This window comes from Etheostoma spectabile, chromosome 17 (assembly GCF_008692095.1).
Source record: "Etheostoma spectabile isolate EspeVRDwgs_2016 chromosome 17, UIUC_Espe_1.0, whole genome shotgun sequence".
Lineage (NCBI taxonomy): Eukaryota > Metazoa > Chordata > Actinopteri > Perciformes > Percidae > Etheostoma > Etheostoma spectabile.
The window spans coordinates 14080398-14094065 of record NC_045749.1 but is presented as its reverse complement, the minus strand read 5'-3'; the positions used below and the strand labels follow the sequence as shown (position 1 = coordinate 14094065).

The 13668-nt window shown below is 40.2% G+C and overlaps 3 protein-coding genes across 6 annotated transcripts in view; 2 read left to right on the top strand and 1 right to left on the bottom strand.

The window, feature by feature from the left end:
• fbxo9 (F-box protein 9) overlaps positions 1 to 561 on the bottom strand; it is a 7327-nt gene extending 6766 nt beyond the window's left edge. Inside the window, exon 1 of one of the 2 annotated variants that reach the window (XM_032541902.1) lies at positions 314 to 561. In XM_032541902.1, the coding sequence (XP_032397793.1) occupies positions 314 to 316 (3 nt within the window). In that variant the 5' untranslated portion in view covers positions 317 to 561. The remainder of the gene's footprint in view (positions 1 to 313) is intronic. The other variant, XM_032541903.1, reaches the window with a different exon arrangement.
• A 2606-nt stretch (positions 562 to 3167) lies between these two features.
• LOC116705604 (serine/threonine-protein kinase ICK) lies at positions 3168 to 10951 on the top strand. Of its 3 annotated transcripts, none has more exons than XM_032541900.1 (14): positions 3168 to 3187; positions 4664 to 4929; positions 5011 to 5065; positions 6387 to 6508; positions 6623 to 6702; positions 6804 to 6936; positions 7018 to 7189; positions 7400 to 7567; positions 7661 to 8041; positions 8778 to 8986; positions 9241 to 9383; positions 9914 to 10030; positions 10142 to 10249; positions 10394 to 10951. In XM_032541900.1, exons 2-14 carry the CDS (start codon positions 4829 to 4831, stop codon positions 10543 to 10545), a joined length of 1941 nt encoding a protein of 646 aa, XP_032397791.1. In that variant the 5' UTR covers positions 3168 to 3187; positions 4664 to 4828; the 3' UTR covers positions 10546 to 10951. The 3 variants fall into 3 exon arrangements, with proteins under 3 accessions (XP_032397791.1, XP_032397790.1, XP_032397792.1); XM_032541899.1 differs by lacking the exon at positions 3168 to 3187 and adding an exon at positions 3194 to 3443; XM_032541901.1 differs by lacking the exon at positions 3168 to 3187 and adding an exon at positions 5819 to 5851 and having other exon boundaries at positions 4666 to 4929.
• A 1004-nt stretch (positions 10952 to 11955) lies between these two features.
• On the top strand, positions 11956 to 13668 carry gsta.1 (glutathione S-transferase, alpha tandem duplicate 1). The gene is made up of 7 exons (XM_032541542.1): positions 11956 to 12042; positions 12150 to 12276; positions 12385 to 12436; positions 12678 to 12810; positions 12907 to 13036; positions 13192 to 13317; positions 13488 to 13668. The coding sequence occupies exons 2-7, from the start codon at positions 12190 to 12192 to the stop codon at positions 13623 to 13625; spliced, it is 666 nt and encodes a 221-aa protein (XP_032397433.1). The 5' UTR covers positions 11956 to 12042; positions 12150 to 12189; the 3' UTR covers positions 13626 to 13668.

The window sequence follows — 13668 nt, the reverse complement described above, 5'->3', positions numbered from 1 at the left end:
CCCCCTCAGGTTTGGGCTGAGTCCCGAATGTTTACAATGTCTAGCTCCGCCCATGGACTAAGAAAATTACTCTAAGTTAACTGTTACAATCTCATGCCAATATGTCGTTAATTTGGCTAAAAGTAGGCTACTTGTTGCTAAATTCTGGTCATAAACATGTTAGTGTTTGGTAACAAGACAACACTGAAGTGACATGTCGAGCTGCGTAGCAACTACTGCAGCTAAGTTAAGGAACTGTGACGTTAGCTATGTCAGCTAGCTAGCTAGCTAGCACCTGTCTATTTGAATAACTAATAAACGCACGGTGACCCACCATAGCAGCTTGGCTAGTAGGTCTCCTTATTATCGTCACACGCGGTTAACACTAGCGTTTACAGTTCACGGTCGGAGAAACGAACAACACAACGGACATATTTACGAGCTCGCAGGAACGCAGCCATTCCGCTGAGTGACCGGAGCTTCAGTGACACAGGAAGTCAAGATTGGAAGTGTGGCGAAGTTTAAAAACACGGAGAGCAGACCAGAGCTGCAGGTTGGTTCTTTTATGGAGGACGAAAAATGACCTATTTAGCAGTAATAAATACATAAATAAATTGTTAAATGAATGAATTAATACATATTCTAAAAAATAAATAGAATAATATATAATAAAATAAAATAAATACCTATGTAATGTAGTAGTAGTAGTAGTAGGCTAGTAGTAGGCTAACTAGTAATAATAAAAGTGGGGCTGTAACTAACAATTAAGCAACCAATTATTATCTTAATTCACCTTCAAGTGTCTGGTTTTGACAACAAGGCAACAATCTGAAGGCAAAACATAGTCTATTTTAAATTATTTAAAACAGAGTAAAAGTAGCTTGCATTTGAGAAGCTGGAACCAACACATTAATGACATTGGTGCTTGAAAAGGTATTTAGTTTATTAGATTAATTATCAAAATGGTTGCAGATTATTTTCCTGTCAATCAAATAATTTTTTCAGCTCTAATAAAAAATATTTGGGTTAACTAATGTAGGCTACTAAACAAATCGGTGAAACACATTAAATAATTCCCTATGTTGACAGTAGCCAAAACAGCATTGACTTCACATTTCTGTCCCAGTAGCATGTAAGTAGTTTATTGGTGGTAATACATCAGTCATGTGATAGGTACTCCAAAATTTGTTTTGACAGGTGAAGTATACACATACTGTGTTACTGCTATCAAAACTTGTGACCATATCTAAATATGTTACACAATTGTTGGTAAAGCTATCTAAATGTGACCTATGCAGTGACATTCCTAATCACAGAATCTCCATATTTACGGTGTTCTATGGTCTTCTATCTGAGTGTGGTAGCTCCATAGCTGCTCAACTTCACAAGTAGGCTGTTTCCCTTTGTTTCTGTTAATTATACACCACTGGAATAATTGTCACCAAGCTGATAGTCATATGATACTGCATATATCACACGTTGCACAGCATGGCCATTACCAGTTTCTCATTCGTACTGTTGACTCCGATGTTGTGGTCTTAGCTGTTTTTGCTATAAGTTAACTACCAGCTAGATGTGAACTGTGGGTAGTATTTGGAACTGGCAAGAGCTTTCGCTGCCTGGCAGCCCACGAAATAGCTGCATGCCTTGGACCAGAGGTGGCATGTGCTCTTCCAATGTTTCATGCTTTGACAGGTTGCAACACTGTATCCATCTTTGCTGGACATGGAAAGAACCATAGACTGTATAACAGTATAACATGTCAAGAGAGCAGTCTACCATCTGGGGGACGAGACTGATACCAGACCCTGTGTTGCCATCACCAACTCACTGGGGGTGGGTGAAGCCTGAAGGAATGTACCACTGGCCAACGTTGCCACAAGCATCAAAATCATGAAATCATGCTAAAAGCTTATCTCTTGTGGCTGCAAGAGTGGCTGCAGAAAGCCCTGCTGGTGCAAAAAGGCTGCACATCATAGTGCACAGGCCTCTGCTTCTGTGAGAATGTGCCAGCTGACTCTAAGGTCTCTTTAAGTAGCATAGTTAATGCTTCAGTACATTCACTGAAAAGTGTTAAATGGCCTATGTTAATATGTTAACTGTACTAGCTATTGCTTGGGTTGAATCCAGATATAACTATACACTTGTAATTTCCCCACTGGGGATCAATAAACAGTATAAATGATACATTATAAAATAAAATTGTTGCATTTATTTTTTTATTTATTAATCACTTTCATTGTTAAAAAAACAACAACACTCACTCACTTCAAATTGTTTGTAAATCATTTGTGGGGGTTTAAAACATGGGAACAGCAGCTTGGGAGGGGCCAACGTTTTCTATGCCAGTAACCACTGTCAACGATGATCATTATCTGGCCATTAAATAATCTGCAGTGGCCCAATATCTATATCTTCTAAATATATTGTGCTATAGTCCCAATTTTGTTCATTTTTAAAAATCACAAAATCAAAACAAGGTTAATGCCGCCCCATTATCTGGAGTATTTTACTTTTAGTTCAGGATCTAATAGGCTATATGTTTAAAAGTGAAAGAGCTTCGAGTTCCCCATCTTCTTTGACTTAGAAAGTTCATTTGACCTGTATTTGTTTAGTTTTACTCATAGACTGCATATTAACAGTCTATGATATTACTCAGGCCTAAGTACATTTTGCAACGTAGAAGGTAATTCTCCATGTGGATTTCAGCATTTCCTCCACTATTGGTGTGCGTGTGTTCGTGTTCTTGTACGGCATTCCGTTTGCTGAACAGCAAAGAAGAATGCTACACAAGAGCATTCAGAGGGGGATACTTCCGGTTTTGCTTTTCCCCAAGAATCGTTGTCGTTTTTTTTAATGGAATTTCTTTTATTAACGTTTCTGTTCATCATTTCAGTGTTATGAACTATACTTTTAATGGCGTTTACGTCTCACGGCTGTGCATTAAGATTACTATGAGTTTGGGAATCATTGACTTGTATTTATTTTTATGTCGCCTGTTTGCAGCGTGGTACTGTAACGTTCGGTTTCTGTCTGCATGAACAAAGTGCAGACTAAAAGAAGCAAAAGAGGGGGAAAAAGAAAAGAAAAATCTTTAAATAGTCTTCATCTTTATGCTGCAGGCATTAAAGGTGTGCAGAGGTTGGCGATCGGGATGCAGTGACGTGGTCCATCTCGTTTTGTATCGACAGCATCTTTGCAGTCGGAGGTGAGCTGTGATTTGTTGTGACCGCAAACTGTTTTACAGCAACGCGAGATTACGATGAGCTGTATGACGAAGAGGGCCTCGATGAAATGTGTTTATGTTGTGCGTTGGACACACTGGATGTGGTTATCTGTCTTATAACGGTGTCATCAACTGATTAGTCCGTTGAGCCTTTTGTTGAACATCGACTAGTAACTAATGATTGACTAACGTTACGAGCTAATGCCCGGTTATGTGTTGTCGATTTGACATGCGGATGGTAAGTGTTGTCTGCTGCTTCTCGTTTTGTTTTAAACTGGGAGATCATTCAGTCCATACAGGCCAGTTTTTATTCCCCGTAGCGCTATCTGCGATGGTGTTGTCAGCATGACCACACAGCATCACAAGCTAGCGTTAACTGGACCCCGACTGGACCACGTTTGTTACCGTTAATGCTGAGAGATGATTTCTGATTACGATCGTGGACTAGCTAACATTACTCAAAGGATCACTTCGGCAATTCTCATCCTTATCGAAATGCATATATTTGACACACCTATAGCACACTGTTTCACTTGCCAGTCAACACTTAAAGTTAACCAGACGTATAATTTTCGTCTGAAATAGTTTTTTCTTCCTCAAAAAAGGGTAATTACATCGGTAAAAAAAAAAATTGCCTGAAACTCAGATTTAAGTTGAGCGCATAGAAGCTCAAACATCCAAGTGTAGTAACCATAAGCACAACACATTTTTCGTGTTTAGTTTTCTATAGTATACCAAACAGGGATGCCCTGTCCCAAATCCGTAATATAAGGATAAAGGTACTTTACTGTCACATACACATACATGTTGCGAATTCACTCTCTGCAATTAACCCATCCCTCAAGGGAGCAGTGGGAATCCATTTACAGCGCCCAGGGACCAACTCCAGATCTGAGCCAGTGCATTGATCAAGGGCTCTGACTGGAGAACCTAGTACAGGTTTTCCTAATAATGTTGCAGGCAGATAAAACGGTGATACTGGAAACCAGGAGAATTGTGCTTCTTAATTAATCAGCAGACATAGCAAGGATTGGGAGAATGAATGGAGCCCGTCTGCTCAATACAACATCTAACTGCACAGTTTGCATAGGAGTATCCATTGTATGTAGTAGCTTACAGTACACTTAAATGTAGTGAGGCAGTCCATTTAACACTTGAACTTCACCACTGTTAAAAGATATACAGTATGAGATGATACTGATATATTGGCATATATTGTGGCTAATGCATACCAAGAATTTCAATCCATTGTTGTCAGAGATTTGTTTTAACATAGTTTAGAAACAGTGTCTCCATCATATACCGTGTTTCCCAACCATGAAATGTCCCACATGGTAGTTAGCTTGTGGTCAGTTGGCCAAGTTTATGTCCTACTTGGCTTGTAATGGGCCATGTGCGTTGCACTTCTTACAGCTAATTAATTAACATATGTTTTTTGTTCAACTCTGTCTTTTTCAGCTAGAAGGTGGCACGTCCATGACACCATGAGTCCTCCAACTCTGCCCATGGTCTTCTGCTGTTGTCACAGGAAAATCTGGTTGCATTCAGCAGCAGACAGCAAATACATCTCTATTTTCCACCCAATTATTATCTCGCCCTGGATGCAATGGAAGGAGAAGCATAATGAATAGATACACTAACATCAGACAGCTCGGGGATGGCACCTACGGCTCAGTCATCCTCGGGCGCAGTCTAGAGTCAGGAGAGCTAGTTGCCATAAAGAAGTGAGTATCTAGACAATTGTGTGCGTTTGCAATTTGATATAATTTCCAAACACGTTAGTTAATAGGAGAAATGTTTTTCAGAATGAAAAGAAAATTCTACTCCTGGGAAGAATGCATGAATCTTCGTGAAGTCAAGGTGAGTTTATCTTTACTACATTAGTTCCACACATTTGAAAAGCAAAGCAGAATTATGGAAAAATCAACCCAAAATCCCCCTTTTTTTACATCAATATATAATTTAAGCAATTTAGAGGTGTGGTTGCATCCTTGATTTGGAAGAGAATGGTCCATATTTACTGATCAAGTCGATGTTAAATAGTATGTGCCCATTTTAATGAACTGTCGTACGCATTTGCTGCAACTGATCCCTTATTGACTTGGTATTTCAATGTTGTTATCAAAGCTCCACAAACATCAAATGGAGTTTTTGGTTTCATTCTCCAATTTTGGATGTGAAAAATCAACATGCTATGCTGTGTTACTCGCTAATCCTTAAAACAATGTTGTTGGGGAGGGGAACAGCTATAGTAAATGCTGAATTTAGGTAATAATTTCTCTGACATTTCCTCCACAAGATGTGGGCCTCTTTTTACTGAGCCTTTTCGTAAATATCTTCATATCTCAAACATCAAATGAATATGGCATGTAATGCTAAATGTTACACACGCCAGCTGTTTTGATCCTACAGAGACCGGATAGGCAGTATTTCAGTGCCACACCCTGTTACTTTCTGTTTGGGTTGATTTTTCACTTTTTTTGTAGAAGAAACTTTATAATAACTTGATGACATTTTTAATATACTATATATACATTTTTAATATACTATATATTTCAAATATGTTTTGTTTTCACACCAATTCAGTATGTTACTGTCTAAATTCCCTCACAGCTCAAAGTCACACACCAGCTCTAAGAGTTGCAGGTGATTCTTGTGTGCTGTTGGTTTTGAGCTCTGGTTTCCATCCCCGGCCTACACACCCCTTTCTTTCCTAGAGCTTGACCTTAACGCAGCAAAACATGTGTAGAACACACTGGTCTTTAGTCCTGCTAATTGGATCATAATTACAGCATGTCACACCATACAATCTCAAATCCCATTACAGCTTTACCCCCCTTACTAAAAGTTAGCATGGTTAAACCTTTATCATCCCAGTGCATGGGAAAAGTTTTTTTTTTTTTTTTCCCCCATCCTGCTTTCTATTTTTGCTTTCCAAATTGTAAGTATAAATCCCACCTTTGTAGCATTTACCCCCAAACTCCATTGTGTTCTCACACTAGCCATGTTTAAACATGAAGGTTTTGTTTCATAGTTGTAGGGCGTGCTTTTGAATGTGCTGCAGTGACCTGTGTGTTTTGTCCAGCATGGTTAGATTGACTTTCTTTTAATTTCTCATACACATTTTTCGTTAATGTAGTCCACAGTATTCTTTCATTATCGGTTTCCTTTACTCTTTCAGTCCTTAAAGAAACTCAACCATGCCAATGTGATCAAACTTAAGGAGGTCATTCGAGAAAATGATCACTTGTACTTCATATTTGAGTACATGAAGGAAAATCTATATCAGCTAATGAAAGACAGGTGCGTATAGTTGTTACTTATGGCATTGTGAATGCCACATTTAAAACAAAATTTTATAAATGCTTATAGTTTCTTAGCCGTTTGAGTTTTCTAACTGTTTGGTTCTTGCTGCAGGACTCGATTGTTTCCTGAATCTGCTGTAAGAAATATTATGTTTCAGATACTACAGGGGCTAGCGTTCATTCATAAACATGGTACGTCTGTTTACGACTCCAGGATTCTAAATTAAATGTGTCACTTTTTGACATTTTGTACCATTTGAGTCAAGGTGGTCATGCAATGTGTCTTTGGTTAGGGTTCTTTCACAGGGACATGAAACCTGAGAATCTTCTGTGCATGGGCCCAGAGCTGGTGAAAATAGCTGACTTTGGGCTAGCCCGTGAAATCAGGTCACGGCCACCATACACAGACTATGTCTCGACCAGATGGTAAGTTTAAGAGTAAACATGATGCACTGTGTTTAATAGTTCAGCACACTTAAGTCTGAGTACCCTCTCTTTTTGGACCAGGTACAGAGCCCCTGAAGTGCTCCTCAGATCCACATCCTACAGTTCACCCATAGACCAGTGGGCAATTGGCTGCATCATGGCAGAGCTTTATACCCTCAGGCCTCTTTTCCCAGGCTCCAGTGAAGTAGATACCATATTCAAAGTTTGCCAAGTCTTGGGTACGCCAAAGAAGGTAACGTTTTCCAAACGTGTACAGCAGAATTAAAAGAGCACTGTATTTGCCATTCCTTGTTAGACCTGTGCAGACAGGGTGTTTGACCTATGTTAAAAATCACCCTTTAAAAGTTTTCTTAGTTATCATTCTGCTACTACTGTTATGTTGAATAAAAACAGATTTTTTTATTTGTTAAATTATAAGATGGCCTGTGTATTCTCCCTTTAGAATGATTGGCCGGAGGCATACCATCTTGCAAATGCTATGAATTTCCGTTGGCCTCAGTGTGTTCCCAGTAATCTAAAGACACTGATCCCAAATGCCAGTGCTGAAGCCATTCATCTGATGACAGACCTGCTCCAGTGGGATCCCAAGAAGAGACCAGCTTCTGCCCAGGTAGTGTCTGGCCTACACTTTCTGACCTCCTCATAGCTGAACATACAGAATGAAGGCTGATGTTGTTTTGTTCAAATCTTGGTGTCTTTTCAGGCTCTCAGGTACCCATACTTCCACGTGGGCCAGGCTTTGGGCACACCTCAGCAGATCCTGGAGCAGGGCAGACCTCAGCCAGGCCTTGTGCCGCCGCAGGCTCGTTTACAGTCACAACAGACGCTGCAGCAGCAACCCCTGCTGCTTAAGCCTGTGCCTCCCTCCCAGCCACCACCTCCCAACCAACACTGCTCCCCCCCCAGGCCTCTCCAGCAGATCCAGCCCTCCCCTGTATCTGCAGCTGCCCAGGCGGCAGTTTACCAACGGCACACAGAGCTGGTGCGAGAGCAGCAACCGAAGCACACCCTGAAGCAGGAACAGACCGGAGGAACTCCACAGAGCCGTCTACCTTATATTGTTGATAAGAGTCTCCAGAGCAAAGTGAGACATGAAACGTGTGTGTGTGTGTGTGTGCGTGCGTGTCTGTGTGTCTGTGCGTGCGCGCGCGTGCATGTGCAGTATCTGTAACTGTTCTCCTGAATTGCAAATATTCCCTCTTTATGTCTTCCAGTGGATGAATAAATGAATGAAGCCTTTACATATACACTACCAGTCATATGTTTGAGGTCACTTACACATTTTACCATTCCACTCCATTATAGACAGAATACCAGCTGATCTGAGTGGGTGGCTGATCTTTAATGCAATATCTACATTGCCCATAATCAGCAACCATTCCTCCAATGTTCCAAAGGCACATTCTGTTTACTAATCTGGTATCATTTAAAACAAATTGGAGAACCCTTTTGCAATTATGTAAATACATAATGTAATCTGAAAACTTCTTCCCTGGTTAAAAAAAACAATACAACTAATCTCAGCTGGTATTCTGTCTGTATAACGGAGTGCAATGGAAATTTCTAAGTAACCCCAAGCTTACAACCGGTAGTGTAAATGTAGATGTCAAACCTTGGGCTATGAACCTGGCCTGCTATACATCAATAAAAATGGCTGATTGGTGTAAACATTTAATCTACTGTTTACATCAAGTGGTTCCTTACTTTGCTGGTCTTTACTTTGTTGATTGGTTCCATCAAAGGGAGGCTGACAGCCAGAATAAGTTTCTTTGAAAAAAAAGAATTGTTCCTCACATGCATGTTTGATGTTGTTCTTTTAGCAAACAAGACAGGAGTCAGAAAAAGCAAACCTGCTGAGCTATCAGTTGAAACCTAAAGGAGGGCGGCGGCGCTGGGGCCACGGCACAGGGCACCTTAAAGGAGAAGACTGGGACGAATACGAGGAAACCGAACTGACATCCATAAGTATTCTTGGAAAAAGTAACTTCTCCACAGACAAGTCGAGGCAGGGCGAAGACACACTGAGCAGGTGAGGCTACAATCATCATACTCATCATATGGTACTTTTTTTTTTAGCAAGAGCAGAATTAGTGCCATCTGCACTTTAAGATTATTTTTTGGGCATTTCCAGCCTTTATCTTGACAGGACAGCAGAAGACATGAACGGGGAGAGATAAAAGGGGGGGGGATGCCATGCAGCAAAGGGCCACTGGCCACATCACTATTAATACAAGGAGGTAACTCACACTACATCTGTCTCGTTGAATGCCCTCTGTCTTTCAGATATGGAAATGTTCTGGATTTCAGTCGACCCCGTGAAAAGGAAGATGCACCTTTAAACCTGAACAAAAGTACAGCCTACCAGGAGCCACTGAGAACTGCTTCTGCCAAACAACATTACTTGAAGCAGTCAAGATATTTACCTGGTAATATACGTAAGACTTCTCTTGAGTAAAGTAGATGTTAGTAGGACTGAGGGTAGTCTTTAATCGATTAAATCTAAACCATCCGTGTCTACAGGTGCTTTCACACCTAACCTGGTTCAGTTTGACTGTGGTTGAACATCAGATCAACCACAGGATTTTGGAAGACTAGATGTGAAAAAAATGTAAAAAGCTAAACTACAAATAAATCCATCTTTTGGCATGTCAGCACATTTTCACATCAGATTTTTCCCGATCAGTCAAAGTGCAAAGGAGTTACAATGCCAGGACTAACAATGCTCATGATCAGTTGTTTCTTTTTTGTGACAACAAAGAACATAAATAAACACATTAGGTACAGTAAAGTGCAGAATGACATTCACCATATTTTTTTACAGCTTGTGTGAACATGAACCTGACCAGAACTAAAATGCAACAGTTTTTTCCCTCGGTCCTTCTTTTTTCTGACTTTGACTTGTGTTTATCTATATCCTAAAAAAATGTATCTTTTAATCTCTTACTGTGTCTTTCAGGCATTGGCACAAAGAAGAACGTGGCCATAAATGCCAGTAAAGACTCGACTGGAAGCCATCTTTGGGGCAACAGTAGTATTCCATTTGGAGGGACTCTGCCAAGCAGAGGCGCTCACGGTACTGTCCCAGGACATCTTTCAACTTCACTGTAATCTTTGCAATTTTTTGGCATCACTAGGTTCAAATGAATGGGTCTTTTGTTGTTGTTTTTTTATTTCAAACTATCAGGTACAAATACAATCCCAGGTGGATACATGCCCTCGTTTTACAAAAAAGACATTGGTTCTGCCGGTCACAGAGGGCGCCAGGGTCCTTCAGTGGAATCAACAGCATCAAGTGAGGATGAATTTCAGAGCTTAAACTTTCTATAATCTTCAACTATTTATATGTTAACTTATATAAACTTTTATAGTGCCCAGCCTTTAACAAAGCCTTTTTAAAAAAAACTTTGTGATGCTATCTGTTGTGATGCTATTTTAGGTTATGCAACATGGCAGTCTGGCCGGAGTCCGATGAACACCTCTACCAACATGCCGTTGGCTAACAAGAGCACCCCTGGTCTGCTGCCTCACCCACCGGTACAGCCTATCCACGGCCGAACAGACTGGTCTGCCAAATATGGACACCGCTAGTGCCCTGCCTGGAGCTCTGATCTGTGCTCCTAAGAACTCTTTCACCTCCAAAGAGTAGGCCTAGTTGTTTTATAATCAGAATATGTACATACATCTTACACAGCAATAAATTTGTTTTTCATTATGTGTACTATGGGTGTTGTGAGTTGTAAAATATCTTATGAGTATATTTAAATGAAACTGGCCAAAACCAGTATTTTTTTGTATTTCTGCAACATAACTACTGTACTACAGAGGTTACAACTTCAGTTTTGTATCAGATGTATCACTTAATGTTCACCAACCTGTATACATAATATGCATATTATAATTTTATTAAAACCTTCACTGTGACTAGTGTTTTTTGTTTTTGGCTACAACTAATTATTTGCCTCTGGACATTAAAGTCGTTTTTTGTTTTATGATGGTCAACTTGTCAGTTAACTATTATTTGTGCATTATATGTTTTTAATTAAATTCAAGGCTGTGCTTTGATATCAGTAAAATAGATACAATGCTAGTCCACAAATCTGAGAGTTAACACTTTTTACCCCTTTGGCCAAAGTGAGTGTGATTAATTTTTAAATTGCCAGTTATTGAGTAATATTAAACTTTGACTGGGTGCCAAATGTTCAACTTGTGTACTTTTTTAATGAAACACTTGAAATTGAAATTGAAGAAAAAAAAAAAAGATTACTTATTTTTCTGCACATCAACCCATGCAATGCATGTACCACATGCTGGCCAGCTAGATTAACCTGCTAGAGATTAATCCGTCACCGGTGGAGGGGAAATAAGGAAACATTTATATTTATATCAAACACAATTACACTTAAATTGGAAAAAAGAAAGGCAGACTGCCACGTGCAGTGCCTCATTTGGATGTGCTTTGGAGCTTAACTTCCCTACGTTTCTCCTACAAATGGGCCTTGAGCTTGTTTGGAGGTTCTAGCAGGGGAGCGTAGCTACTGGTACACCGAAGGATGGACGTCCGCCGGGAGAACCATCGTCCTAGCCATGGCCTCTTCCACCGAGCGCGGGGCTTCGGGGGGGACACACATGGAGCGGTGAGGGAGGAAGGGGACACCCGCCTAGCCAGCCAGATCAGCCGAATAAACCCTAGCGATCAATGGGGTGACAGATGTCGCAGCCAGATCGCCCTCACATCCAAACAGTCTAAGAGGGGCGTGGAGTTTATATAACGCAGTACCATTCAACCCTTAACTATCACGGTGTCAAGTATCAACGCAACGTTTATGTTACATAGTGGACCACGTATGAACCAAAGTCATATTTATAACCGTAAACTACGTTGATACTTCGAACTCAACACTTCAAAATTATTTTAAAAAATACGGTCAGTGAGTATTTTTCCCAGGTTGTCTTGCGGCAACATGTTAATTAGACATATTTTTATTGGCCAGAACTAACCAATCAGAGACTGGATGCTTCCTCTCTTCATACTTTTAAAGGTACGTCTGTTCACTTCCAACTGATTACTCGTCAGCAGCTCGGACGGTATGTATGACATTAAAGAAATATTATTATTAAATATTATTGACAACGTAACGTCCATTTGCATTCAGTAATATGTGCTATATAATCTGTCTCTTTTTTAATTTTAGAGAGTTAACGTTAACGTTACCTTTCAAAAATACTATAACCATGGCTGGGAAAGTTGTGCTGCACTACTTCAATGGGAGAGGGAAAATGGAGTCAATTCGTTGGCTTTTGACAGTTGCCGAGGTCGAGGTAAGGGATGGGTGTGGTCATATTAATCTGAAGCTTGGCTGTCTTTTAAAGACCCTTAAGCCTCTTGAATGTGTTCTATAAATCCGTTATGTCATCTCGTGTTCACAGTTTGATGAGATCTATTTGACAACTCGTGAGCAGTATGAAAAACTCCTGAGTGGTAAGTTGGTTTTCAAAAAGGTGTTTTGAAAGCTCAAATAAACTTCTCTGACCTGTTTCCAACACGTTTACTTTTTCAATTTGTTTACCTGTTAACGTCAACCCATGATGCAACCTGGGTGAGACGGACATTGTGAGGGGAAGATCTTACACGTAACATTGTGACCTGATAATCATTAAATTAACGTTTTACCACTTGGGTGTGGCGCTCTGCATGACCTGCTGCCGTGTTTCCTCTGCAGATGGAGCTCTCATGTTTCAACAGGTTCCTATGGTGGAAATCGATGGCATGAAGCTTGTTCAGACCAAAGCCATCTTGAAATACATCGCAGAGAAGTACAATCTTCATGGAAAAGATCTCAAAGACCGTGTCATGTATGATCCATTTATTTATGTATTCTATTAAGTGTCTTACATGACTGTGATTTTTGTGGATGAACGCGTCACAGTAGGCTATGTGTTTTCCCTCAGGATCGACATGTACTCTGAGGGGATATTTGACCTCATGGAAATGATAATGATATTGCCCTTCCAAGCAGATCCAAAACTGGAAGCCATTAAAAGTAAAGCAAAGGACCGCTACCTTCCTGTGTTTGAAAAGGTACCACTATGCTTTGCATATTACATGAAATGGTGTGGTCTAATAACTGATACATCTTGTTTAAAAACCACTAGATGTAAAATGGACTTGTTGATGAATAAATATGATATAACTACTAAACAATATATATTGTATGTCTTTGACAAACATTCCAGGCGCTGTCTGGGCCCATATACCTGGTGGGAGGTAAGCTAAGCTGTGCAGACGTGCAACTGCTTGAATGCACCCTGATGTTGGAGGAGAAATTTCCTGAAATCCTTGCCGAGTTTCCCAACGTCAAGGTAAATATGTAAAGGTGGCATACTGTATAAGTTGGGTTATACAAAGGAACAAAAACATTAAAAAGATGTGACGTGTTCCTATGAAATCCCAGTATACTGTTAGTAATCATAAGAAAAATACACACTGATAACTGAGTGCTCTGTGTAAGGATAACTTGGTTTTTCTCCAGGCTTTCCAGGGTAGGATGACCCAGATTCCTGCCATCAACAGGTTCCTGCTGCCAGGCAGCAAGAGAAAGCCACAGCCAGATGAAACCTATGTGAAGACCATCATGGAGGTGTTCAAAATCAAAATTCCACTGTTATAAACTGATCCCTACATTCCTCACATGGGAAGTGGGAGTTATTCAT

What these genes read in the sequence shown, in the direction of transcription:
- gsta.1 (XM_032541542.1), top strand. Translation starts at nt 12,190, where the DNA reads ATGGCTGGGAAAGTTGTGCTGCACTACTTCAATGGGAGAGGGAAAATG. An exon ending in TGACAGTTGCCGAGGTCGAG is followed by an intron (nt 12,277 to 12,384) that starts GTAAGGGATGGG and finishes TCGTGTTCACAG; the next exon opens with TTTGATGAGATCTATTTGAC. An exon ending in GATCTCAAAGACCGTGTCAT is followed by an intron (nt 12,811 to 12,906) that starts GTATGATCCATT and finishes GTTTTCCCTCAG; the next exon opens with GATCGACATGTACTCTGAGG.
- LOC116705604 (XM_032541900.1), top strand. Translation starts at nt 4,829, where the DNA reads ATGAATAGATACACTAACATCAGACAGCTCGGGGATGGCACCTACGGC. An exon ending in GAGCTAGTTGCCATAAAGAA is followed by an intron (nt 4,930 to 5,010) that starts GTGAGTATCTAG and finishes AATGTTTTTCAG; the next exon opens with AATGAAAAGAAAATTCTACT. An exon ending in GCCAAGCAGAGGCGCTCACG is followed by an intron (nt 10,031 to 10,141) that starts GTACTGTCCCAG and finishes TCAAACTATCAG; the next exon opens with GTACAAATACAATCCCAGGT.